Raw genomic sequence first — 26,223 nt, 5'->3', positions numbered from 1 at the left:
ATGCATATGTAATTCTAAAGTTGGTATCTTGTTCACAGAAGGTGCCTATATACAAAATTATTTTTTTTAAACAATATTTCCTTTCTGCTACTACACAGAAACCTTTTTTGAGAAGATAAAAGAAGGGAGCAGAAAAGATATGTTTCTCTAAAGGCGTACATCACCGAAGCCACAGCTGTGGAATTTAAGAACTCTTGGAAGAAAGGAGTTCAGAAAAGCAGGAGACAACGTAGCAGCAGTAGTGGGCTCCTGGGGATGTGAAATCCTTTACTAATAGAAGGATCAGGGACCTTTATAACTTTTCTTAAAAGTGCAGCATAGGAGGGGCACCTGGGTGGCTCAGTCGGTTAAGCATCCGACTTCGGCTCAGGTCACGATCTCACGGTCTGTGAGTTCGAGCCCCGCGTCGGGCTCTGGGCTGATGGCTCAGAGCCTGGAGCCTGTTTCCGATTCTGTGTCTCCCTCTCTCTCTGCCCCTCCCCCGTTCATGCTCTGTCTCTCTCTGTCTCAAAAATAAATAAAAAACATTAAAAAAATTAAAAAAAAAAAGTGCAGCATAGGAAAGAAATTATGTATGTTACTTAAGAAAGATGAACAGAGCAATGAGCAAATGGAAATAAAGGCACTGATGCAGCCAGCAGCCCCGAGTTGGGCACAGACACACAAAGATACAAGTGGGTCTACAGAATCTGATGGACGGCAGCATCCACACCCCTACAGGCCTAGACTGACCGTACTATTTGCAAAGAGCCAGCCTGACCACAAGAAACCCAGTGTATGCCTGAGCAGGCAAAAGTCCATGAGAAAAGGAGAGCAGTTAGAACACTTGACTCAAAAATATTCTCCTCCCAAAATCTACAAAAAATATTCTCCTCCCAAAATCTATGCTGGCATAGGATAATCTTCACAGGAAATGAGCAAGGTTAATGTAAGGACCAGGTGTCCTTACAAAATGACTGGGAAGAAAACACAAATAAGTGTGAGTATAAATACCTCTGAATGGGAACACTCAACTAGTGGTGATGTCAATTTTTATGTGACATTTTAGGAGTAAAGCAACACTTAGCAGGATTCCAACACAATGCATCATGATTTATTGGTTTATTAATCTATGTTAGAAATCAGGGCATAGTTACAAAAAAGAAAATTATATCGACAGAAAATATGTCATTTTACATAAGAAAATGTATGTACATACAACATTGTAGAACAAGATAATGTCTGTTTTAATCAGTAGGAAAATGATGTGAATTCAATAAATGATTTTGGGCCATTTGGCTCTCTGTTAGGAAAAAAAATTGACAGGTATCTAACAACAAAAGATAGATATTAAGATTAAATAAAGAAATGATTTATGAATACATGGAAATACTTGTGACAGCAACACTCCTAGTTGGACACAAATCCTAGAAGCCATAAAATGAAAGGCTGACTCATTTGATTACCTAAGAATTAAAATCTTAAATGTGAAAAAAGACCATAAGTAGTTTTTTATAAATGACAAGGCTTCTATTTTAAGATGTCGAATCAATCACATGTTATGGTCTCCTTTGTGGTTCAAGGCTTTGGAATTTCTGAACTTAAGGTAAAAACTATTCCATAATTATACTGCAACACAAAGAGAGGAAACCTCTTCTGATCAGAAAGTGAGGAATCCTAGCAAATTGAAACAGGCCACAGATGGCAAATGATGTAGTGTGGGCATATGAATATTTATTCATCAATGAGTTTTTTCAATAATAAGCCAATGACAATCAAAGATGAAAGTGTACAATTCAATATATTTCCTTCTGAAAGAAGTTTCGTAAAAATATTTGTGCATTGTTAAGAAATCTATTCTTCATTCATATCCCAGATGAACTTCAAGGGAATATCTTTCATCTCCGTTTGGAAAATCATGTCAAACTTTTCATTCTGCTCAGCAGTCATGTGATTTTTCCAGTCTCCAACCGTACCTGGGAGGAACAGCAAAGAAATTGCTTCAAAGCAGATTCTGGGAGGAGGAGGCATGATGCCTTAGTGCTGGGAGAAACACCATTTTTTGGACATTCATTTTCCTCCCTAGTAAGGCCCCTGTTGCTCCTGCACATGGCAATGGCCCTTTTCTCTCCCACTTTATGGCAAGGGGAAAAGAAAACTCATCATCACAATTAGGTAATTTAAGGTAATTAGCTCAAGCCCCGAGCTGTCAGCTACCTGACAAACGAGAAAACTCTTGCAACTTGTTGACTATTTTGTTTCAGGCTAACATGGGCTATTGTAGTTTACAGAAGTCCTTAAAAATTCCAAAAATCAGATATCATTAGACAAATATTTACTGATGAGGACATGGATGCTCAGAGAGATTTTTAAAAATATAGCCCAAGCTCATACAGTTTGGAATGGCCCACCTGTAATTATTCCATCTGTACCCAGTGTAGGTTTACAACAATCTTACTTTAAACTTACAGACAGAGTTGGGATGGCAAGTAGAGGTTGATAGAAGGAGAGGCAAGAAACACTGAATGTAAAATCACGCTAAAGTGTAAACAAATAAATAAACCAGCTTCAATGCTAATGAAACTGAAAACACAAACACAATTTGTGCAGGAGTGCTAAAGCCAGTACAAATGACATTACACTTCATAACATCTAAGAGAAAAGTATGTGTAGAAGAAACAAGGGAATGTGCATCATTTCCGTAAGGAAATTTGGCTTCTCTTATTTGTTGTCTGGGCCATTTCAGTCTCTCGTTTTTCAGGTGTGTTAAAGATGTGTAACCACAGAAAATTTTCTTTTTTCAAAGAAAAAAAATGCAAGTGCCATGATGATGGCATTGGAGAAGGATTGTAGCATCTACAACATGACAGGATGCGCTGAGGGTAAAGGGGAGGGCATGTCCCCACTTCAGGTTGGCTCCAAGTTACCAGTGTTTCATATTTTTTAGTTGAATGGGTGAAGATGTACAAAGTAGTTAAGTGAAGGAAATATTAATGCATTTAAGCCACTATTTATTGCGATTGGTGTAGAGGCATAAAACATTCTGATTAAGTGTAAAATTTATGTCAATAATTCTGTATTATCGATTTTCCAGGTACTAAGAAGATCATACATTTTAACTTAGAATAATTTATAAAATAATAAAAATATTCTAACATGTTCACATTTATCATTTATATGAAGGAATCATTCATTTAAAAATGCACTCACCAGAGGTATCATATTGAGATAAAGGAGATATTCCTATACATTTTTATGATGGAAGATTCTTTTGTTACTGGGTAGGACTATTATGTATACTATACTATTATGTGTGTGTGTGTGTGTGTGTGTGTGTATACTATTATATGTATACATAATAGTCCTCCCCAGTAACAAAAGAATAGTGAATATGTGTTGTTAATTCAGTCCTGGACGAGGTTCAGACTAAATCACAGAGATGGAAGAACAGCCAGTGATGGCCAACTGTGCCACCATTAATTCATCATCATGTGCCTAGCCCATTGTACTGGGGGAAAATAGTCTAACACTAAATGAACATCCCTTTTGCGGTAGACATGGTGATAGGCATTGGTAGATTTCCAGGGGCCAAGGAGAAGGCCTTGCAACTTTAGGCTATTCATCCAGACACATTCTGGGACCAAATAATATAGTCTCTTGAAGAGCACCAAGAAGAAATCATGGAAAATCAACTGTGTAGGGAAGGGAACAGGGCCATAGCAGCTCCACATCAGGAAAGCTTAGAAGCTACACTTCGGTATGTTTGTATCACAGTGCAAGATAGCCAAGCATTTATTGTTCACCATCACCTTTGCGAAGGAAATGACCTTTTTTTTGTATCCCAAAATGGGTCTTGAGTTTATTGTCATAATTGGCTCGTGGGTCATTCTTCATGTTTTCAAATGTGGCCTGTCTCACAACAGCATCCACGTCCTCTTCACTCAATTCTTTCCCCAAAAATTTGCATACTTTTAACACAGAGCCTCTGAGGTCCTGAAATAAATCATAATATGATAAATGATGCACATTATAAGAAAGAAGACACACACAAAAGTCACAGCTAAATATCATTATGGGAGTGAAAAATGTAGGTGCTTAGGATACTTAGAAAAGTGGAGCAGGACCATGAGAAGGTTCTTGCTTATTCCTTCTTGATAAATTAATTCCTCCCTTGTCGACTGTTTTAGAGTGCATATTAGGAACACTCATATTTCATTTTATTTGTGTTGAGTGGGCAAGTATTTGGTGAATAGCTACTATATGTCAGATACTGCCCTAAATGATGGTGCAAGTGAACAGAGGCACAACAGGGAATCAGTTCTGGGAATTCAGTACAAGTACTTACTGGCAAAGAGTAATTATGTAACAGAATTCAGAGAAAGTTCCTCAAAGATGAGAAGTTTGTTCTGGGAATTAAACCAACACCAGGACTTTTTTGATAGACAAACTGAAGATACAGTGTTTAAATCAAAAAAAAGAATATCTGCAAAATTGTGGTTGCATGGGAGGTGTGGGATCTCAGGTCACAGGAGTATGAGAATTTGAGTTTCTCTGGGGCTGTATGGGAACAGGTCTGGGATGAGAAAGATGGGAGATGAGCCTGTAAGCAATAGAAGGACAATCAACAAAACTAAAAGGCAACCGACAGAATGGGAAAAGATATTTGCAAATGACATATCAGACAAAGGGCTAGTATCCAAAATCTATAAAGAATTCACCAAACTCCACACCCGAAAAACAATCCAGTGAAGAAATGGGCAGAAGACATGAATAGACACTTCCCTAAAGACATCCATGGGGCGCCTGGGTGGCGCAGTCGGTTAAGCGTCCGACTTCAGCCAGGTCACAATCTCGCGGTCCGTGAGTTCGAGCCCCACGTCAGGCTCTGGGCTGATGGTTCAGAGCCTGGAGCCTGTTTCTGATTCTGTGTCTCCCTCTCTCTCTGCCCCTCCCCGGTTCATGCTCTGTCTCTCTCTGTCCCAAAAATAAATAAACGTTGAAAAAAAAATTTTTTTTAAAAACATCCAGATGGCCAACAGGCACATGAAAAGATGCTCAATACCACTCCTCATCAGGGAAATACAAATCAAAACCACACTCAGATATCACCTCATGCCAGTCAGACTGGCTAAAATGAACAAATCAGGAGACTATAGATGCTAGAGAGGATGTGGAGAAACAGAAACCCTCTTGCACTGTTGGTGGGAATGAAAACTGGTGCAGCTGCTCTGGAAAACAGTGTGGAGGTTCCACAAAAGACTACAAATAGATCTACCCTATGACCCAACAATAGCACTGCTAGGAATTTACCCAAGGGATACAGGAGTGCTGATACATAGGGGCACATGTACCCCAATGTTTATAGCAGCAGTTTCAACAATAGCCAAATTATGGAAAGAGCCTAAGTGTCCATCAACTGACTAATGGATAAAGAAGATGTGGTTTATATATACAATGGAATACTACTTGGCAATGAGAAAGAATGAAATCTGGCCTTTTGTAGCAACGTGGATGGAACTGGCGAGTGTTACGTTAAGTGAAATAAGTCATACAGAGAAAGCCAGATACCATAAGTTTTCACTCTTATGTGGATCCTGAGAAACTTAACAGAAGACCATGGGGGAGGGGAAGGGGGGGGAAATTACAGAGAGGGAAGGAGGCAAACCATAAGAGACTCTTAAAAACTGAGAATAAACTGAGGGTTGATGGGGGGTGGGAGGGAGGGGAAAGTGGGTGATGGGCATTGAAGAGGGCACCTGTTGGGATGAGCACTGGGTGTTGTATGGAAACCAATTTGCCCATAAATTTCATATAAAAAGAAAAAAAGAAGGGCCATATTGTGAAGAAGATTACAAGGCCAGCCAGACACTTGAATCTCTATTTCGTAGGTGATATGCACTCAGCCAGAGAGTCTAGATTTGGTATATGCCCTATGGCAGGGGTAACAGAAGCTAGTGACACTCAGCAGGTGGCAGCCTTTAGGGTGGTCGCCCTTTCAGCTCTTTCTCTTCTTTCCTGCTAAGAGATCCTGGTGGGGTCCTGGCAGCAGTGCCCAGCCACATTCCATAATGATCATTATTAATCCAAATTCCTCGTGGCAATCCCACTGTCTGCTACAAGAGATTAGTTTAGGGTGGTCACATGGCCCAATTTGGGTGTTGGGTCTGAAAGAGGAAGTCAAACAGAAGTTTCTGAGAGTGAGTTTCCTCATGGAGCAAAGGTGGGAACAAAGCAAGGCAAGAATGCCACTTTTCTCCCTGTTAACACTCTGTCTGCCATGTAAGCTATCATGTGAGGACATGACTTTGGAGCTACAACTGTCCTGCTACCATGAGGGAAACATCGTCATCACACCAAATATGGTACAAAAGAAACACAGAAAACCCTGGGATATTCTTGACATGCATGAGCCAAACACCCAGCATCAGGGTAGCCTGGCTCTGGGTTTTAGTCAGTAAGCAATAGAAGTTTTCTTTTCAGGCACATATAGTTGACTGTACTGGGAGCTGAATTCTTTCCAATCATACGCAGGTATTTTCATTTAATTTTCCCTGCATGGTTTAATCATACACAATAAAGACAAGATTAAAGTTCCCAGGAAATGTACCTGCAAGTGAGGAACACACATCTACAACATTAGTATAATTAAAAATTGAAGGAAATAGATATAACAATTCACAAAAGAGAAACCAATAATCTGACTCAAAATAATCAAATCATTCACACCAACATACATAAACAGACATCTATTGACACACAGATAAATTTTGAAAAGAAACCTCCAGTGGTAGTTCTAAATGGAAACCTGGTACAGAAAGCATAGAAGTGATACAGGAAAAATGTCTCCTGGTACACAATCTGGGTTCTCAAATTTGATATCATCCTTTGGGTGTTCTGGGCATAAACAATCAATTCATTCAGCCAGGCTGGCTTACAGCGTCAGTGAAGTCAGTAATGTCACATTTCTCACCTTCTTCATCTCCTCATACATCAAGAACTGAATGTTGAACAGGCTTTTGTGCTCATACCAACCTTTGATGTGGTCAAACCAAAGACTTCCTACCACTGTGGGAAGAACAGATACATCATTAAGTAAATATGTTGAACACATTGAGAAGAATCTACAGTCCTAGGAGATGCAGGAACCTTTAGTAACAAAGGAGGAAAAGGAAGTGTGCTGCTAGATTCCAGATTTCCCCTAGCATCTGGTTGTGGGAGAACCATCCAACTTCCACCAGGAAACAAACATACAGTCAAGGAGAAATTAGTCTCTTAAAAATGCATTTCATACAAATAGAAAATAATCTTGCCATGGGGTTAGAAAAACTGAAAAGGGAAAGGAGGAATGAATCCTCTCCTTACTTCTCCCACTATCCCCAAAGGCACATGGAGGTATTTCCACTCTGCAAGGAGCACGAGAGGTCTCTGAAGAGTCACCTCAGCTCTGCCACAATGCATTGGAGACAATCGTAAGTCTGTTCCAGATCATCACGTTTACTTCTGCAAGCTTTGTTCCTGGTCAAATAGCTGCACTGGCTCCTCAGATATGAATGTGGTGAGCACCTGTTTTGCTCAATGGATAGAACATGCAACTCTTGACCTCAGAGCTGTGAGCCCCATTCTGGGTGTAGAAATTACTTAAACAATGAATGAAAATTTACTAAAATATTTTTTAAAGGACTCTTGGGAGGAGCCCCTTGAAATATGAAGTGCAAAGCTCCAAACGTACGCTCTCACTGAGCTACTTCTCACTAAGCTAGGACAGAAATCTGTGTGCTAGTGAAATAATCTCTCCATGGTTAGATGTAATTATTCTCTGTTGGTATGACTGTAATCTTGACATTCTGTTGAGAAGGAGAGAGAGTTAGCAATGTTTGTACAATGGCTGGACATGGTCACCTACGACAACACTACCAACTGGCTTGATACGTTGATTACTGATCCCCATTCTACTCTATTTAAGCAAACTCTTTCTCTCTGCTAGAGCTTAAAAACTCACCACAGGACACCAAACTTAGTATTTTATGAAATTGTAGTTACCTTCTCCTTCTAGAAATAGTTTCATGAATTCCACAAAGTTATCTGTAGCGGATGCTGTCAGTTTCTTTGAAAAGTGAAAAAATGAGCACATAACATCCTTGGGGTTTCTGTATATGTAAATAACCTGGAAAGAAAGGAAGTATTCATTATATCTGATGCTTTCATAATGTCATATCTGTACCCTAATGCCCTCCAACTGAATGAAGCCTGTTAGCTTAACTTTACAGTTTCTAATCATGTCTTGTATATATTCAGCCCTCTTTGTATTTTGCATTTCTCCTCTGCAATGGCTCTCCCTTAATGATTGGGAGACTTAATTGTTGGTGACTATCAATTACCTCACGTGGTACCTCTTCTTACTCCCCTAGACAGAAACCAACAATATTCTCCTGTCCCTACCTCAACAAGCTAACATATGTGAAAATATCTCATAGCTATACAATTATGGCAATAGGAAAAACTTACTAAGATATTTCCAAATCATCTGTGAAAGTTTAGATTGTATTTCTCTCATCCTTCAGTGCATGGTTCACATAATTCTTATATATCTTCACAGTATAAAGCACAAGTACTTGACCCGTAGTAGTTACTTCTTCAATATTTTTTCATTGAAGGACTATGAGATTTAACTTTAAAAATGTATATTGTAACCAAGCAGAAGCCATAATTTCATAAAGCAGTGAAGCAACCCAAAGACATTAAAAATACAAAGTATTGGGGTGCCTGGGTGGCTCAGTGGGTTAAGCGTCCAACTTCAGCTTAGGTATGATCTCATGGTCCAGGGGTTTGAGCCCTGCATCAGGCTCTGTGCTGACAGCTTAAAGCCTGGAGTCTGCTTTGGATTCTGTGACTCCCTCTCTCTCTGCCCCTCCCCTGACCATGCTCTCTCTATACCTAATAAATAGAACAAAATATATAAGGAAACTGGGAAAAGGAGTGGTTTGAAGATAAAATCAAAACTCCTTTTGGTATTGGAGCCCATATTTGGATAATACCTATATAGAAATATATTTGACATCTCTATAGATATAGAGTTATTAAATACTTTACATCAATCTAGAATTAAAAGGAGAAATCAACTCTACATACATTGTATTTAACTTACGTGATTAGATAATCTAACTGAGGGATTAACTATAGAGGGAGAATAGGAGAAGGCCAGGCCGAAAATCTGGGAATCATCAGCTCTCAGAGGTTGGACAGAGAAGGAGAAGCCAGTAAAGAGGAAGGAGCAGCGTCTCAAAATGTAATTGTATAAGTTAGAAAAGATCTCGCATAGCATTTCCTAAATAGTAAAAGCATCAACTTTTCTCACAAAAAGCCAAAGCCCAAGATGAGAGTGCAACAGGTTAGGTTAACTCATCATCTCGATGCAGTCATGGACTGAGTCTCCTACTTTTCCACTATGACATGCTAACCCTTCTTTATGTCCCACACAGCTGCCACTTTTCATCCCCATGGTCAATTAAAATAATGAAGAAACCTTCTTTCAGAGGACACGAAAGAAACTTCTTCTTTGCTTGTGTTGTTGTTCATAAGCTTGTCACTTACCTGTGCCTTAAAAATTAATGGCAAGATGCCTGGTACCAAGCCCTGCTTTTGCACCAACCAAATTTTACCACTCTAACCATCAGACCAGAAGCATATACAGGATACAAGTCCAAATAAAATGAGAGCTCTGCTGAAATGAAATATGAAGAGAGGGAAAGGTTTTTGGGTAGAATCTCCTCTAAGTGTCCACTGAGATAATATGATACCACGAATGTGGTGTCTGGAACAGCGGGAAAAGAAAATGTTTAAAGACGTAGAAAGCGATCAACTACGTCAGATGCCAGTGATAGGCCAAGTAAAGTGACCAAGAAATGATCCCCCCTTTTCAAAACTATAATAATAAGGGACGTTGGCATTCAGGATTCAGTGAAAGCGAGGAGAAGGAGGCTAAACGCTTTTAAGAAGTTTATCTCAAACAGAAAATGAAAGGCAGGAAATGAAAATTGAAATGGAGCAAGACAAGTTTTATTTTACTGTTAAAAAATGCCACATGAAAACTTCATTATGGGCCAAACAGAATGATCCAATCAGCATAAGGAAATTGGTAATGAATGAAAAAAAGGAAATTATATTGTTTAAGGAAAGTCTTTGAGAGTAGAACAAGTTTCTCAACAGTGGCACCATGGACATTTCCCCCAGATAACGGTCTGTGGTTGGGACATTTAACAGCATCCCAGGCCTCAACCCACTATAACTAGCAGCACCACCACCATAACCAAAAACGCCTCAAATATGCTAAATATCCTGTGGGGAATACGCAGAGCTGAGAGCTGATGATTCCCAGATGTTGGCCTGGCCCGACTCCCATTTGCGAAACAGTGGAACAGACAAAAGGGATCCAAAAAGGGATCCAGACCATGAATGGAGGGGCAGATATATAATAAGAACAAAACTGTGTACACATCCCACCTTTTCCTCTTAAGGAGGGACAGCAGTGAGGGGAGGTTTTGCATGTGGAGGGCATCTACTGTTAATGGTTTACTTGGAGTCTTTTACTGGGATAGGTGGAGCAGAATGCTGCTGAGGTTTGAGAAGATAAAGAAAGTATGAAAAGTCAGTATGGAAAGGGGGGGAAAGCAAAACATTTTTAAAAAGTAAAGTGTGAGAATTGTGGCCATAAATGTAAAGAAAGACACAATTTTTAACTGTTTTGATTTTTTCTGACCACACTACCAGATTCAGGAATATAGGTACTAATATAAAACAATTGTGTTTCAGCAGAATTAAGGGTTGGCAACAAATCATAACAGCTGAATTAGCAAAAGAATTTAGACAAAAAGGATTTGAATTTAAAATGTAGAGTCACTGGTGGGCAAGGAGCAATTGAGGACACGCATATGTATGAGAGTGAGTGTGGGGAATAGGAGTGGGGAGGGGGCTGGAGAAATGAATGTGCTGACACATCACTGCACGGAACACCTGAAAAGAGCAGGAGGAAAAGGAGACAGCACTCAGATAATAAGGTGCTTGAAGCAAAGATCCGCATTAGGGCAATTACTGGTGATCCCTTTTGTCATTCATTCAACTCTAATGCCTTCTGGACAGGGTTCTATGCACTACAAACTCCATCTGTCTCAAAGGTTTTACACTGTGGCCAGAAACATAGACAATAAATAAACAGGTAAGTATGTATTACATCAGAAAGCAAAAACAGTCAGAGACAGAGGCAGGTGCATAACACGTGGGTTGCAGAAGAGGGTTACTGAGGTTGGTGGAGGAAGAGTGGCTGGAGTTTAAATCAACCGGAGAGGCCTGGCAGGGCTAGGGTCTGGGAGGCCAGTGCAGAGCCTGACGGGTCAACCTGAAGGAGGCAATCCCACACTTGTGTGGCCCTGACAGGAAGTGCCTCCTTCATGTTGATCCTTTGAGTGCAGTTGGCCTCACTCCTATCTGGCCAGCCAGAGACAATGTACATCAACTTTGAAATAATCCCGAGTCAGAGGAGTGGAGGTAGAGAGGGAGAAAATGAGTCAAGAGTTGAAATTATCAGTGGGTGGAGGTGACTGATACTGGGAGAGACAGAAAAATCACTCAGTAGTTACAAATGATTCTCTCTGAGCTTCCCTCAGATTTCCAATGAACTCGGTACATTTACAGAGAAAGCGGGCAAAACAGGTTGGAAGCGTCAGAAGGAAGAGAGGAGAGCATACAGAAAAAAGAAAAAGGAATTGCTGGCAGTTTGTATACACATGGTAATATAGCTAACAAATGAGAGGGTATATAATACATAAAGTATATGATATTATAATATACTCTATGAAGTAAATTAAATACACTCCTATATAGTCTCATTTTCCAATGGTTGTGTTCCATATGTGATCAGAAAACAAAGGGTGAAAGATAAAATCAGATACTGGAAGATAAGAACACAAAAGTCTGTTGAAAATTAACGCGTGACAAATACCACATTTGCTAACACCTGGACGAGTGCAGCATCAACGTAATGAATAGAAATGAAATAATGAAAAAGCAGTTTTCTTTCAGCAGCCATAGTCTATTTTCCTACTTTGGCTTTTTTGTTCTTTAGCCCCCTGGGAACCAAGTAGTATGGGATGTGGGTAACGAAGAGACGAGGAGATGGTCTTTCAGCAAGATCCACTTTTTGAGGGGTGTACTCAATAAACGGGATGCGTTCAACTGTTTCCAGATTCCCAATGCCTTTGCGATGTTCTTCAAAATAAATCAAGCATAATATCTGCTGAAACCAGACAGTACCTGTAAAAGAAATAATTTTGTTTTAATGATGTGAAAATTTATCCAAAAAGTATATAGATGTGTCATCAGTTTTTTAATCAGAGGTTGTTATTATAATACGTACAAAGGTAATTTTGTCTCAATGGAATTTTTAATATATAAAGGGTGCAGTGTGGGTAAAGACAAACATACGTTGCCTTTGCTTTTCCTTATAAGGAGATTCTACATGTGAAACTCCATGGGCATTTGTCCCACAAATTTTTCTTGAGTCTTCTGTACTTTCTTCTGCTTCATATATGGGAATTTTAAATTATCTTCTATGCCTGCCTCAAGATCTCTTTCCCCAACCCCACTCCTAGGACGTTAGCTAATATAGAGAAAAAAAATTGGCATTTTACTGATAGAGTCACTTTCCATCTTTCCCCCATTCCCTATGTTTCTTACTGTGCCCATGATGTCACTTCGGGAAATAGTGTTCATTATAAATCCCTAAAGGAGGCCCTGTGATCCACGTGGAGACAGGAAGGAAAAGATTAGACCTTTTGCTGTAAGTGGGATGTGACAAATTCTAAGGATGACTATTTCTCCCAATTCCAGTTAGAGTGGACATATGTCACAGAATACACGGGTGTACTGCCTACTCTAGATGCCTTCCACTTCATTTTGCATGCTTCATATATGGGAATATTAAGAGTTAAAACACACCTTCTGTAAGGTCATGCTTCTCATATATACAGGCAATGCTTCAAAAACCTACCCCAACAAGAAGTCACATGTCCCAGAAAGGTTCAAATCAACATCTTAAATGAGAAAGTACATTGGCCCCTCATCAATTCCCATCCTATAATTCCTTCCTGAGACCACCCTATCACCCTGCCTGTGAAGCAGCAGCACCTGGTAAGCAAGATCACTGTTAAGAATACATGCCTTGCTGTCAGGTGGTATGCACCTTTTCTGGAGCATGATGGGTATAAATCCTCCAGTGTTGCCCAGGGAAGACCAAGATCATGCGTGCTTACATGTTACCACAGCTGATGTTCAAACACAATGAAAATTCATTGTTATGAAGCTCTAAAAGGGTTTCTTACATTCTCCAACCTTTCCCAGATAAGAAGTACTGCTTCTGCATCAGGTATCACAGCTTCAGGGGTGCCAAGGAATTACCAAACATGACCTTAATGGGTAACAAGTCTGCAGAAATTTAAGACTATGAGGACTGGAAGAACGTGTTCCCCAGGCAAAATAGGCTGTATTTTTCCTGTCTTTGTCCTCTCTCCTGCTTCTGCTTCCATATCCACTCCCGTATCACAACCTATCTTTTTCGTTTTCTCTTTTCTTTCTTTCTTTCTTCCTTCCTTCCTTCCCTCCCTTCCTCCTTCCTTCCCTCCTTCCTTCCTTCCCTCCTTTCTTTCTTTCTTTCTTCCATTCTTTCGTCTTCTTTCTTTCTTTCTTTCTTTCTTTTTCTCCTTCTTGCCTTTTTGGATGTCAGAGGTTAATGTAAGTTGATATTTATCATTTTCTGCAGTCATGCTACACTAACATCACTGATTCACTGCAGGCACTCCAAGATCTATTAATTCCTTATATTCACATTTCCTGCTTCCATTCCTACCCCTACTTCCACCACAGACAAGAAGACTTTAGGGTTTAAAGTATATTCTTTCTTGGAAGATGTTCTTTTGAAATATGTATTGTTGTATGTGCTTGATTTTTAATCCATGCACGTCATTTCTTACTGTTTGTCACTGTGAGCTGTGGTTTAACATTCCTTTACATGCTACTGCTGATCCATTGCACCTAACAGATGCTGTCTGTGTTTCAGGGTGTGCATTCATGCACTGACCTGTCTAATTTCCCCCAATGGACAGCACACCCCAAACAACACTGCCACATACACCCTCACTCATGTTCACCCTATGAACCCATATGAGATATTCTTGGAGACATATACTCAGGAGCAAGATTGCCTGGTATGTCTGTATTTCAGTTGATCAGATAGTGCCAGACTGCTCCCCAGAGAATGGCTGCTTCAGTCTACTCTCCCAGCAGTATCATGCTAAACATGCAGATGTGTGTGTACTCCTTGTCAGCATTCAGGGTTTCTGACCTTTCTAATTGCTGTCAGTGTACTAGATATAAATCAAGTGACTATTGTGTACCAGCTTTGTGTTTTTTTGTTGGTATTGGTGGAGAGTGGTTTCCTTCGGTAAATTTTCAGCTTATCTCTTTGGCTCTTTTTATAAGTAGATCACTGTTCTCTTCCAGTTTATCTGTATATATACCTAATATATTCTAGGTATTAATTATTTTTAATTATAGTCATTGCCAGTAGTTCCTCTCTTTCAGACCCTATTAACTTTGCCTAGGGAACTCACTGTTAAGCAAAGCCCAAAAATCTTAATTTTGATGTAACTGAACTTATCAAACTTTTACCTATATATTTTTCTTTGGACATTTGTGTAGAAGCTCTTGACCACTCCTTAGTTACAATGATTTTTCTACAATATTTTTAATAGAAATAGTTGTATAATTTTACCTTTAATATTAGTGTCTTGAATATACTTAGAGTTTACTCTTTTATGTGCTGTTCGATTCCAGGTGAACTTCCTGCATATAGTGACACAGATTTCCTGGGACCAAATATACTATCTTTTCCCCATTAATAAATGCACCTTACTTAAATTTATATTGAGTTCTGTTATACACATGGAATTGTTTTTTTAGGTCTTTCCTGTTCTTCTGGGATATTTGTTCTTGTCTGAATGCTATGATGTGCTTCCTAAGGATGGCTTTGTAAAGAATGAACAAATTAAGTATGTAGATATATGGTATAGTATAAGGTGATATGTGTTATATTATGGAGGGAAAATAAAGCAGCAAAGAAGAGTGTGAGAATTTTGAGTGAGGCTGCATTTTTAAATATGACCACCCAGAATGCCTTAATGATAAGTTTAAAATAAGGACCCAAAGGAAGGGAGTAAACCATGCACATATCAGGTAGAAGAGCATCAAGGGAAAAAGATTCTGTGAGTGCAAAGAGCCAGAGATAGGAACATGTCTGTTAAATTGAGGTAGAGCAAGAGAATCAGTGTTTTCTGGGGAAAAAAAATATTAAAAACATTTTTTTCTAACAAATATTTTAAGAATTAGTAACAATCCTTCACAGACTCTTCCAAAAATAAAAAAAATGGGGACACTTCCCAATTCATTTTACAAGGCTAACATTACCCAGATAAGTACCAGAAAAGACACTAGAAGAAAAGAATGTCACAGGCCATCAGTCTTGATGAATATAGATGCAAAAAATCCCCAATAAAATATTAGCAAACTGAATTCAACAACACATTAAAAGGATCATACACCATGATCAAATACAATTCATTCCAGGGATGCAAGGATGGTTCAACATCCACAAATAGAATAGTTTGATAATGCATTAAAAAATGAAGCATAAAAACCATATTATCATCTCCATAAATACAGAAAAAAATTCAACAGAATTGAATATTGTTCATCATAAAAATTCTCAACAAAATGTAGAAGGAACATAACTCAATATATTAAATGACATTTATGACAAGATCATAACTAATATCTTTCTCAATAGTGAGAATTTCAGTTTTCCATCGGTGTAGAGAAACTTATTAATCCAGTGATTTCCCTCTTCATTCTCAGCAGTATATCTTCTATCTATACCTGGCTATGGAAGGGACCCCCCTACTGTGGGATCAATGGGATATACCTGTGGCTCGCCCTCCCTAATGTCATTCACACTGAATGGGGATGAGGCCGGACAATGGCTCATAGAGCTGAGTATGAGCCCTAGCTGTGGGCTAGAAATGTCCTTAATAAACATCCTTATTTTTCAAAAAATAAAAATAAAAAAATAAAACACAGGTAGAGAATGTAAATAGATGTATGTGTAGGCCCCCACACACAAAATGTATGTATATATTCTACACATATATATGAGTGGTATCAAAAATAAGATCCAAAGTATTTGGGGAATGATCATAATTAGTATAAGTTCAATTTCCTCTTTCTCAGGTACTTGGTCATTAAATACAGCTTCAAGTATGTCCCAAGAAGCTGCCTAAATGGCACATATTCCTGTGTCCTTTCCCAGCCCACTTCAGCAACTCAGTGTTTGATAGGGTTTCGTCAATCTCTCTCCTTCTTCATTATGCCCATTTCCCTTGCCCACATGAGAAATTACTTATATCCAGTAGATTGACTATATATGCAAATAGAATATGCTCCTAAAAAAACAGTGCTCCCATATTACAGAAACATCATTTTATTAATTATATTAGCTGTTGGAATACAGGACTCACCAGATTTGGGGTATGTGATTATGAAGACATCATCATCTCTGATTTCAAAATCTTCTAAATTTTCTAAAATTTCAAGATTAAGTTGAGTGTTTGCAAAATAACATCCTTTAAATTTGGTTAAAAATTTGTTTGTATCTTCCATATTTCTGTTGCCTGCAAAATACAGATAAATTATTTGAGAGAAATTTAGTAGAATGTTATAGTCTTCCCTTCTGTATCTTTCCTTTTTAACAAACACAAACACTGAAAACCTGTTGGCTCTGAAAGCTATTCGCCTGGATTCTGGATGTGTGGAATTTGGGGAATGCCCAAGAGACTTCTATTTATGGGCTAGCTCTTGGTTTTATTTGTGCGTGCTCCATTCATGTAGGTATGGGGAAAGTAGCTTAAGAGTAATTATTGTAATATTTCTAAAAACTGATGCTCTTAATCAGAAATCTTATGTATATTTGAACAGAAAATGTGTATACAAATAGGATTTAAGTGGGCTTCAAAAACACTTGGCTATCAGACCAACCACATAGTCCTTTATGAGCTGGCCTTTTTCTCCCCCTGTAAATGAACTACATTCACTTGCTTAGGTCTTAGTAGGTTCATAAAAGATTTCTTTTATATAATTTCTCGGTAGGCATTATCTGTTTATAGTAATCTTGGTACCTTTGAATTTAACTTTCTTTTTTTTCTTTTTTTTAACTTGTGACATCTTTTTTTTTTTTTTAATTTTTTTTTTCAACATTTATTTGTTTTTGGGACAGAGAGAGACAGAGCATGAACGAGGGAGGGGCAGAGAGAGAGGGAGACACAGAATCGGAAACAGGGTCCAGGCTCTGAGCCATCAGCCCAGAGCCCGACGCGGGGCTCGAACTCACGGACCGCGAGATCGTGACCTGGCTGAAGTCGGATGCTTAACCGACTGCGCCACCCAGGCGCCCCTAACTTGTGACATCTTTAAAGTTATTGGGGTAGTACCAGCATGAATGGTCACAGACATGAGTCTATTCCGGGAAGCCTGAGACATTGCGTGTGAGCAATTAAATTGTCCATAATGATAATATGGACAATGGCACAAAGGAAAAGCATGAAAGAAAACATTTAAATAATGGATCACATGTAGAAAGTACAAACCAAGACTTGTGAGTCGTCATTTAAGTACATATTTTGCCTTTCATTATTATCTCTCACTAACTATATGGAAAAACGCATTTTTTTTTTAATTTTTTTTTTCAACGTTTATTTATTTTTGGGACAGAGAGAGACAGAGCATGAACAGGGGAGGGGCAGAGAGAGAGGGAGACACAGAATCGGAAACAGGCTCCAGGCTCTGAGCCATCAACCCAGAGCCTGACGCGGGGCTCGAACTCACGGACCGCGAGATCGTGACCTGGCTGAAGTCGGACGCTTAACCGACTGCGCCACCCAGGCGCCCCGGAAAAACGCATTTTGATATGAGAACTCTGGGTTTCAGTTTTCTTGGAGGTACTTCCAGATGACTCTGGAGTGTCCTATTCCTAGTTCTCAAAATAGTTGATCATAGCAGTAGCTGACAAAATAAGAGCTTAGAATTGCATAATTTGAAAACAATTCCAGAAAGCCAGAGCCAAGGGTCATTATAGAAAAACGGAAATAAGCATGTTTTTTATTTTGTTAATGTTTATTTATTTTGGAGAGAGAGAGAAAGAGAGACAGAGCGCGAGCACAGAAGGGGCAGAGAAAGACGGAGACACAGTATCCAAAGCAGGCTCCAGGCTATGATATGTCCGCACAGAGCCAATGCGGGGCTCAACTCAGGAACCGTGAGGTCATGACCTGAGCTGAAGTCTGATGCTTAACCAACTGAATCACCCAGATGCCCCCAAATAAACAACTTTTAAATATATTTTCACAGTCCCACTGTTACTGGAAAACCTAGGATTGGTAGCCTCTCTTAACAAAAGAGATTTACGAAAAAAACCAAATTACTTGGAATCATCAACATGAATTCATAGGCAAGAAAGAAAGTGGGGGACCAGACAGCAAAGGATGGAGAAAGACAGGAAAGATGAGTTTTCGGTCACTGGAGATATTTAAAGAGTCTCTTTGCCATCTGCAGTGTCCAAGATGAAGAACATAATTTACATCTCGATCCCCACATTGGGCTGGAATAGTAACTTGCATTATAAAGAAGCAGTGGCTCCTTAGTGCAGCCAGTTCCACGTCTTGGGATTAAAACAATAACAATAAGGCTGTAACATTTTGATCTTTTCATAAAGCAAACAAGATTTTGTTGCTATCAGAGGTGGTACTCAGGGGTCAAAAGGACCAATATGAGGACTGCCAGGGCAAAGATCTCAATCAGAACAAGTAAACAAGTTTTGTACAAACGTGACTTCACAATGATGCTATTAAAATGTGGCCACACAAACCAGCAACAAATTTTTAAAGCCTTAACAGGATTCATTAGATTAAATCATGAAAATCTAATAAGCAACCAGGTAAGAATTATCCATTGTTAGCAAAAGTAGGAAGGTCGTGTTTAGAAAACATTTAAAAATATATATGCCTGACCATAAGAGGCTCTTTTTTTTTTTTAACGTTTATTTATTTTTGAGACAGAGACAGAGCATGAATGCGGGCGGGTCAGAGAGAGGGAGACACAGAATCTGAAACAGGCTCCAGGCTCTGAGCTGTCAGCACAGAGCCCGACGCGGGGCTCAAACTCACGGACCGTGAAATCATGACCCAAGCCAAAGTCTGCTGCTTAACCGACTGAGCCACCCAGGCGCCCCAAGAGACTCTTAAATACAGAGAACAAACTGAGGGTTGATGGGGGTGAGGGAGAGGGGAAACTGGGTGATGGACATTGAGGAGGGCACTTTGTTGGGATGAGCACTGGGTGTTGTATGGAAGCCAATTTGACAATAAATTATGTTTTAAAAAACTTTAAACCAGCATAGAATCACAAAGATTAAAAAAAAAATACAGGGGCGCCTGGGTGGCTCAGTCGGTTGGGCGTCCGACTTCAGCTCAGGTCATGATCTCACAGTCCGTAAGTTTGAGCCCCGCATCGGGCTCTGTGCTGACAGCTCAGAGCCTGGAGCCTGTTTCAGATTCTGTGTCTCCCTCTCTGACCCTCCCCCATTCATGCTCTGTCTCTCTCTGTCTCAAAAATAAATACACGTAAAAAAATTTTTTTTTAATATGCCTGGTTTGTAAATTAACATGGAGGAATAATGAGAATTACTAACAAGAATATGGAAAATACAGAGTGACTTCTAACAGTGAGATAAAAAGTTAGAGGGGCGCCTGGGTGGCGCAGTCGGTTAAGCGTCCGACTTCAGCCAGGTCACGATCTCGCGGTCCGTGAGTTCGAGCCCCGCGTCAGGCTCTGGGCTGATGGCTCAGAGCCTGGAGCCTGTTTCTGATTCTGTGTCTCCCTCTCTCTCTGCCCCTCCCCCGTTCATGCTCTGTCTCTCTCTGTCCCAAAAATAAATAAACGTTGAAAAAAAAAAAAATTAAAAAAAAAAAAAAGTTAGAAAAACTTATGTAAAAGATACAGGAATGTTGGGGAGTGAAAATTGGTCCCTTTTATCTTTTCACAAAAGTAGAATAATGGTATCTTATAATACTGGAGCCTAGGCAGGGACATTGTAAACAATGCATCTGTGTCAGAGATTGATCATGGTCTGGCTATCCGATGGGTCCCCTATATCAAAGGGCTTATATGTTCCTCAGGGTCCAAATGTGTAGAGTAGGCTTTAGGGGAAGGCATATGCTCCCATCTGAGCCCAACGTGATTGCAAATTGGATGGGAAGAAAACCTGGCATGTGACATATGTAATATTACCCAGGGTAGAAAGTTGAAGCTCTTGTACAATAGATGTGGAATTATAATTAGAATGAAGGTGATTCACAGTCAGTTGAGGTTAGTTGGAACACCTGTCAATATCTAATTTTTGATGTTCAGGAGCACCCGGCAATGCACTGAAAGTAAAGTAAGGGATTTGCCTTTAGCACCAGTGGCCAAACAGCAAGAAACGTTCATACCTAAAGGAAGTGGTGTAGCAATTAAAATCCTTGGGAAGTGGCAGGGAGGATGTGAATATACCTTTAAAAGTGGGGAAAACAGACCAAAAATATCTTTTGTGGCCAAAAGATATTGCTTCTGATGGAGCTCAAGGAAAAGGCCATAGGACACATAGGACACATGCCTTTTCCTCGAATTGGCTGTGTTAACAGGAAATAAAGTAACAAGATAAGCAGACAAAAGGGGACATATCATCGATGGACTCCTTTTCTAGGGAAGTAAACTATTTGAAAACATATGAAAAAACTTAGTGTGATCCCAAAAGGGGGTAAAAAAGATGAACTAGAATGAATCTGGTATTCTGCTATCATACATACTATACATCTACCCTCTTATATTCTCCGTGTATTAGAATCTAGTATAAAACACTACTGTTATGGTCCATTATATCTTTGTTTTAGTGTAAAATGTTCTTGAATCTCTATATAAATATTTTGGAACCAAAACAGCTAAGTTGATTGAAAATCAATGCAAAACAATTACATAATATTTTTGCTTCAAATATATGAGCTGATATCTTATATTTATCTAGCCCAGTGTTTAGAAAGATCACCTGAGGGGCTCCTGGGTGGTTAAGTCTTGGTTTCGGGTCAGGTCATGATCTCATGGTTCGTGGTTTCAAGCCCCCCCCAGGGCTCTGCACTGGCAGCCCAGCCCCTGCCTGGGATTCTCTCTTTCCCTCTTTCCCTCTTTCTCTGCCCCTCTTCTGCTCTCTCCGTCTCTCAAAATAAACTTAAAAAATCTTTTTAAAAAAGAAGGAAAAAAGTCTCACCTGAGACTCACCTGTCCTTTTTAAAAAAGAAGGAAAAAAGTCTCACCTGTATAATTAGTACAGTTCAGACAAGTTAAGGGGAGCAGAGTTTGTGCCCAGAAATATACTGCATTAGCAGGTGGATTTTTTTGCGACAGAAGCAATACAGATCCAGCAGACCCAAATAGCTTTTTACTTTTCCTTAACTGCCTAAAAGAATTTCCACAGGTGGCCTGTACCAGGAAGAAAACTTATACCAGAGATAACTTTGTACATCATAAAGACTCAATCACATGGTTGAGGTTGAGTAAACACAAAGAATATGTGCTCTTCACATGTTCCAGTCAATCATCTTTGTCTTCTTTGAATTCCCAATGCTTTCACCCCCTTCTCTTTAGCTCAGGATAATATATAAACCTCAGTTGTGGGACTGTATTTGACTCTTCCTGTTATATGGGGCTGCCATATGTAGGTAATTACATTTGTTTTTTTCTCCTGTTAATCTGTCTTATTTCAACTTAATTACTATATCAGCCAAAGAACATAGAAAGAAAATGGAAAAGGTTTTCACCCTCAATCAAAAATGCAACTACTCACCAATAAGAGCTTGTTGAAATGAAGACTGAACTTCTGACATCAATGCCAATGGGAAGAATAATCTGGTTGAAAAAGACTTAGCTCGGGGCGCCTGGGTGGCGCAGTCGGTTAAGCATCCGACTTCAGCCAGGTCACGATCTCGCGATCCGGGAGTTTGAGCCCCGCGTCGGGCTCTGGGCTGATGGCTCAGAGCCTGGAGCCTGTTTCCGATTCTGTGTCTCCCTCTCTCTCTGCCCCTCCCCCGTTCATGCTCTGTCTCTCTCTGTCCCAAAAATAAATAAACGTTGAAAAAAAAAATTTAAAAAAAAAAAAAGAAAAAGACTTAGCTCAAGACTATGTTTTCTATGAGGAGATTTAATGATTCACCAATTAGCAGATCTCCAAGAATCAACAGCTTAATCATGACGTGGGATTAGGCTGATAGTGATGGTAAATCATCTAACAGACTGGTGAACAGCCTTGATAACTTTACCACACAAAAAAGTGAATGTCAAATATTTCAGCTAGCTCACTGGCACTCAGTGCTCCTGGGCAGGGTTCAAAGTATGCTTTGGAGTAACATTAAAAAACAAGGACGGATTTGTTTGTTGTCCCACTCCACAATACTCTTTTTTTTTTTAATTTTTTTTTTCAACGTTTATTTATTTTTGCGACAGAGAGAGACAGAGCATGAACCGGGGAGGGGCAGAGAGAGAGGGAGACACAGAATCGGAAACAGTCTCCAGGCTCCGAGCCAACAGCCCAGAGCCCGACGCGGGGCTCGAACTCACGGACCGCGAGATCGTGACCTGGCTGAAGTCGGACGCTTAACCGACTGCGCCACCCAGGCGCCCCTCCACAATACTCTTAAGGCTGTAGGTTACTAATACCATGGTTTCAGTTGCTTCTATTTCACTAGTACTACTCTTAGTGTCTTTAAATCTTTGTGTTGTTTCTTATGAAATGGTGTTGAGAATAGGTGTAGTGTGAACAATTAAGAAGTGGAGGGAAGAAATCCACATCTGTAAGTAGCAAATACTTTGAAGGATAAAGGGCCTTCCCAAATCCGACTATCATACGCTTGACACAAATCTAATACACGTCCAACTACCAGTCAACATCTCCTGTCATTATTCCCTTCAAAGGGCCACCATTTGCAAACTTTTCCATGCTAGTGATACCACAGAAGGAGAGATAAGTTATGGGATTGGCTCTTTGGGTAATGTTTTATGTCTTCTTTTTCACACTCTATTCAATCGGTTTGTGGTCCAAATAGAATGGCCATAAAGGATTCTAAGGCCTATTTAAAATCCCTCTATACGTACTTGGGTTATGGACCTTAAATGCTGTTACTCTCTACTGATAATGCTTCCTGAATAACAGACATGGTTGTTCCAAGTTCCACAAAACCATAGAGTCTACACTGTCATTCAGCACCAGGACATGTATGGAAGTGTTGAATCACTGAATTGTAAACTGGAAACTTGAATTACAATAAAAACTTAAAAATGTAAACATAACTAAACATTGAAAAAATTTAAAAAATCAACTGTCATTAGAGTTCCAGTTTCAGTATGGTGGTATTAACCACCTTTCGCCATCTTTGAAGCATCTATAAACAACACTGGATGAAAAAAAAGAAAAGCCTCAAAACTAGCTGAGGATACTAGAGAGTAAGCAAAGGCAAGCATTTTGTGGAGGAGAGACAAAATTTGAAGAAGTGGCCAGGCAGAGTGGGGATAAATTTTTCTGGGTTTTGTTTGTTGTTTTTGCCCCCTTTGTCCCTGGAAATGGTCACAATTGCAGAACAGTACAGGTGGCTCAAAATGAAATGGATTCTTTCATCTCCAGATGGTACTGGTAAACACAGCATTTTCAGCATAATTTACTCCATTTGGCTGGAAGATGGCCATGGTGTCCTTTCATGATCAAAAGACGTATTTAAATTTAACAAAATTTACATATTCACCAGAACAGGCAGTCTGAGGAATATACCATGTGCTTAGCAAAGGGGACTCCATTATAAACAAAAAATTCGCATGAAATGGTAATAATATATTTGCATCATATGGTAATTCAGAATGAAATTCACATCAATCTCACTCCTCCTTTTCACAACCCTTTCAGATAAGCCTCGGCATGTGCTTCTTTTCCCCTATTTGTCATCATAAAAATATGGAACAATTTTTTAAAAAAGAAATTCCTCTTGAAGTGGTGAGGAAGCTGAAGGGACTCATTTAGAAAGACTCCATCATGAGCAAAGAACCTTCCCCATTTGGGGCATGGTAGGCTATCACTGCATCCGGATCCCTGGGTTTAGCCTCACATCCAGATCTCTTTCTGGAGCCATTCAGAGGAACAATTTGGGTGGATTGGAATGAGGTAACTGTTACCACCAGGATGTTAAAGAACAAAAAGAAAAATTAAGTAATCCCCCTGCCCTAGAAATTCCCTTTCCCCTTTCTCCTCGTGTTCTTTCCGAATTTTAGCCATTCTAAAGGGTGTGAGGTGATATCTCATCGTAGTTTTGATTTGTAGTCCCCAATGATGAGTGATGTTGAACATCTTTTCATGTGTCCTATAGTCATTTGTAGGATCAGAAAGAAAGTCTACTCATGCTTTCTGCCCATTTTTTAACAGATTATTTGGTTTGGGGATGTTTTGCTTCATAAATTCTTTACTTATTTTGGATATAACCCTTTACCCCATATGTCATTTCCAAATATTTTCTCCCATTCTAAAGGTTACCTTTAAATTCTGTTGATTGTTTCCTTGGATGTTCAGAAGTTTTATCTTGATGAAGTCCCAATAGTTTATTTTTGCTTTTCTTTCCCTTGCCTCAGACAACATATCTAATAAGTTGCTACAGTCAATGTCATTTACAAAAGCCTTTTATCCTATACGTAGGGGAAAGAAGAGGAATCACTTTGGGTGTCCTAACCCAAAAACTGTGGCTTGTTCTCACACAGGCAATCTCCCTCTCCAAACAGATAGACCCAGTAGCAGAGGGTGGCCAGGATGTTTTCAAGTAATAGTTGCAACTGCCTTGCTAGTTGAAGAAGCTAATAAACTTACTCTGGGACAGCATCTGGATGTTATGACCCCACATCAAGTTCAAGGAGTTTTAGAGGCCTAAGGACATCAGTGGCTAAGTGGAAGGAGATTAATAAAATAACAAGCCCTTCTTCTTGGCACCCCTGATATAACCCTCAAGGTGTGTCAAGACTTCAACCCAGATACTCTATTGCCTGGCAAAGACAATAAAGAACTTCTAATCCACTCTTGTACGAACAGTATACAAGTATAGTCAAGTAAGCCTGTCTTAAAGAATAAATCTCTGTCTAATCCAGAGGCTGACTGGTTTATAGATAGAAGCAGTTGTATGCATACAGGAATAAGGAAAGCTTGATATAAAATTTATCATTGTGCACGATGTAATCAAGGGCAAACCACCTCCTCATATTTTAGGACAAGAGGCTAAACTAACTGCTTTAATTTAAGCACTACAATTAGGCAGTTAACATTCAATATATGTACTGATTCTAAATATGGTTTCTTGGGGGTGCCTGGGTGGCTCAGTCTGTTGAGCCTCTGAGTTTGGTTCAGATCACAATCTCGCAGTTTGTGGGTTCGAGCCCCGCATGAGCTCTGTGCTGACAGCTTAGAGCTTGGAGCCTGCTTTGGATTCTGTGTCTCCCTCTCTCTCTGTCCCTCCCCTGCTCATGCTCTCTCTCTCTCTCTCTCTCTCTCTCTCTCTCTCTCTGTCAAAAATAAATAATGTTTTTGACATTAAAAAAATGTTTTAAATATGGTTTCTTAAAACTCCATGCCCTTACAGCCTTCTGTAAATATTGTTCCCTTTGTTCTGTTCCCACTTCACATTGGTATTTTTTACAAATAATAATAATTACAACAGGAATCTTCCTTTTCTGTGGATGCAATTGTTGCTGCGTGGCTTCCAAATCTAAATATCCTAATTCATGTGAGGAGGCCTCATATATTCTTCCAAGCCAGACAACTTATAATGGGGAGCCCTTCATTTAATCAGATGGGTCAGGATTTTTATGCCTCCCAATAGACAGAGTCTACAACCTCTTTCAGCTTGAAGAAGTTACAGAAGATGAGGCCTTCACCCTCCAACACCCCCTATAAGAATGAGGAGGATAAAAATCCCATAGCAGGGAGATAAAGTAGGGAAACTGAAGACACTTCATTCTAGAAAGGCTCCATCTCTG

The 26,223-nt window shown here is 39.5% G+C and overlaps 1 protein-coding gene across 2 annotated transcripts; it reads right to left on the bottom strand.

The window, feature by feature from the left end:
• Positions 1-1,086: 1,086 nt before the first annotated feature.
• Positions 1,087-22,089, bottom strand: LOC122489908 (amine sulfotransferase-like). 2 transcript variants are annotated; one of them, XM_043592181.1, is made up of 7 exons: positions 22,010-22,089; positions 16,599-16,751; positions 12,077-12,285; positions 8,020-8,143; positions 6,950-7,044; positions 3,789-3,972; positions 1,087-1,955 (listed from the first exon to the last, which is right to left on the bottom strand). In XM_043592181.1, the coding sequence occupies exons 1-7, from the start codon at positions 22,047-22,049 to the stop codon at positions 1,834-1,836; spliced, it is 927 nt and encodes a 308-aa protein (XP_043448116.1). In that variant the 5' UTR covers positions 22,050-22,089; the 3' UTR covers positions 1,087-1,833. The 2 variants fall into 2 exon arrangements, with proteins under 2 accessions (XP_043448116.1, XP_043448117.1); XM_043592182.1 differs by having other exon boundaries at positions 3,807-3,972.
• Positions 22,090-26,223: the final 4,134 nt, after the last annotated feature.

Source organism: Prionailurus bengalensis, chromosome B2, assembly GCF_016509475.1.
Source record: "Prionailurus bengalensis isolate Pbe53 chromosome B2, Fcat_Pben_1.1_paternal_pri, whole genome shotgun sequence".
Taxonomy (NCBI): Eukaryota; Metazoa; Chordata; class Mammalia; order Carnivora; family Felidae; genus Prionailurus; species Prionailurus bengalensis.
This window is presented reverse-complemented; position numbering and strand designations above follow the sequence as displayed.

What these genes read in the sequence shown, in the direction of transcription:
- LOC122489908 (XM_043592181.1), bottom strand. Translation starts at nt 22,049, where the DNA reads ATGTCAGAAGTTCAGTCTTCATTTCAACAAGCTCTTATTG. An exon ending in ATTTCAACAAGCTCTTATTG is followed by an intron (nt 16,752 to 22,009) that starts GTGAGTAGTTGC and finishes TGTATTTTGCAG; the next exon opens with GCAACAGAAATATGGAAGAT. An exon ending in AGGTCATTTCCTTCGCAAAG is followed by an intron (nt 1,956 to 3,788) that starts GTGATGGTGAAC and finishes TGTTCCTCCCAG; the next exon opens with GTACGGTTGGAGACTGGAAA.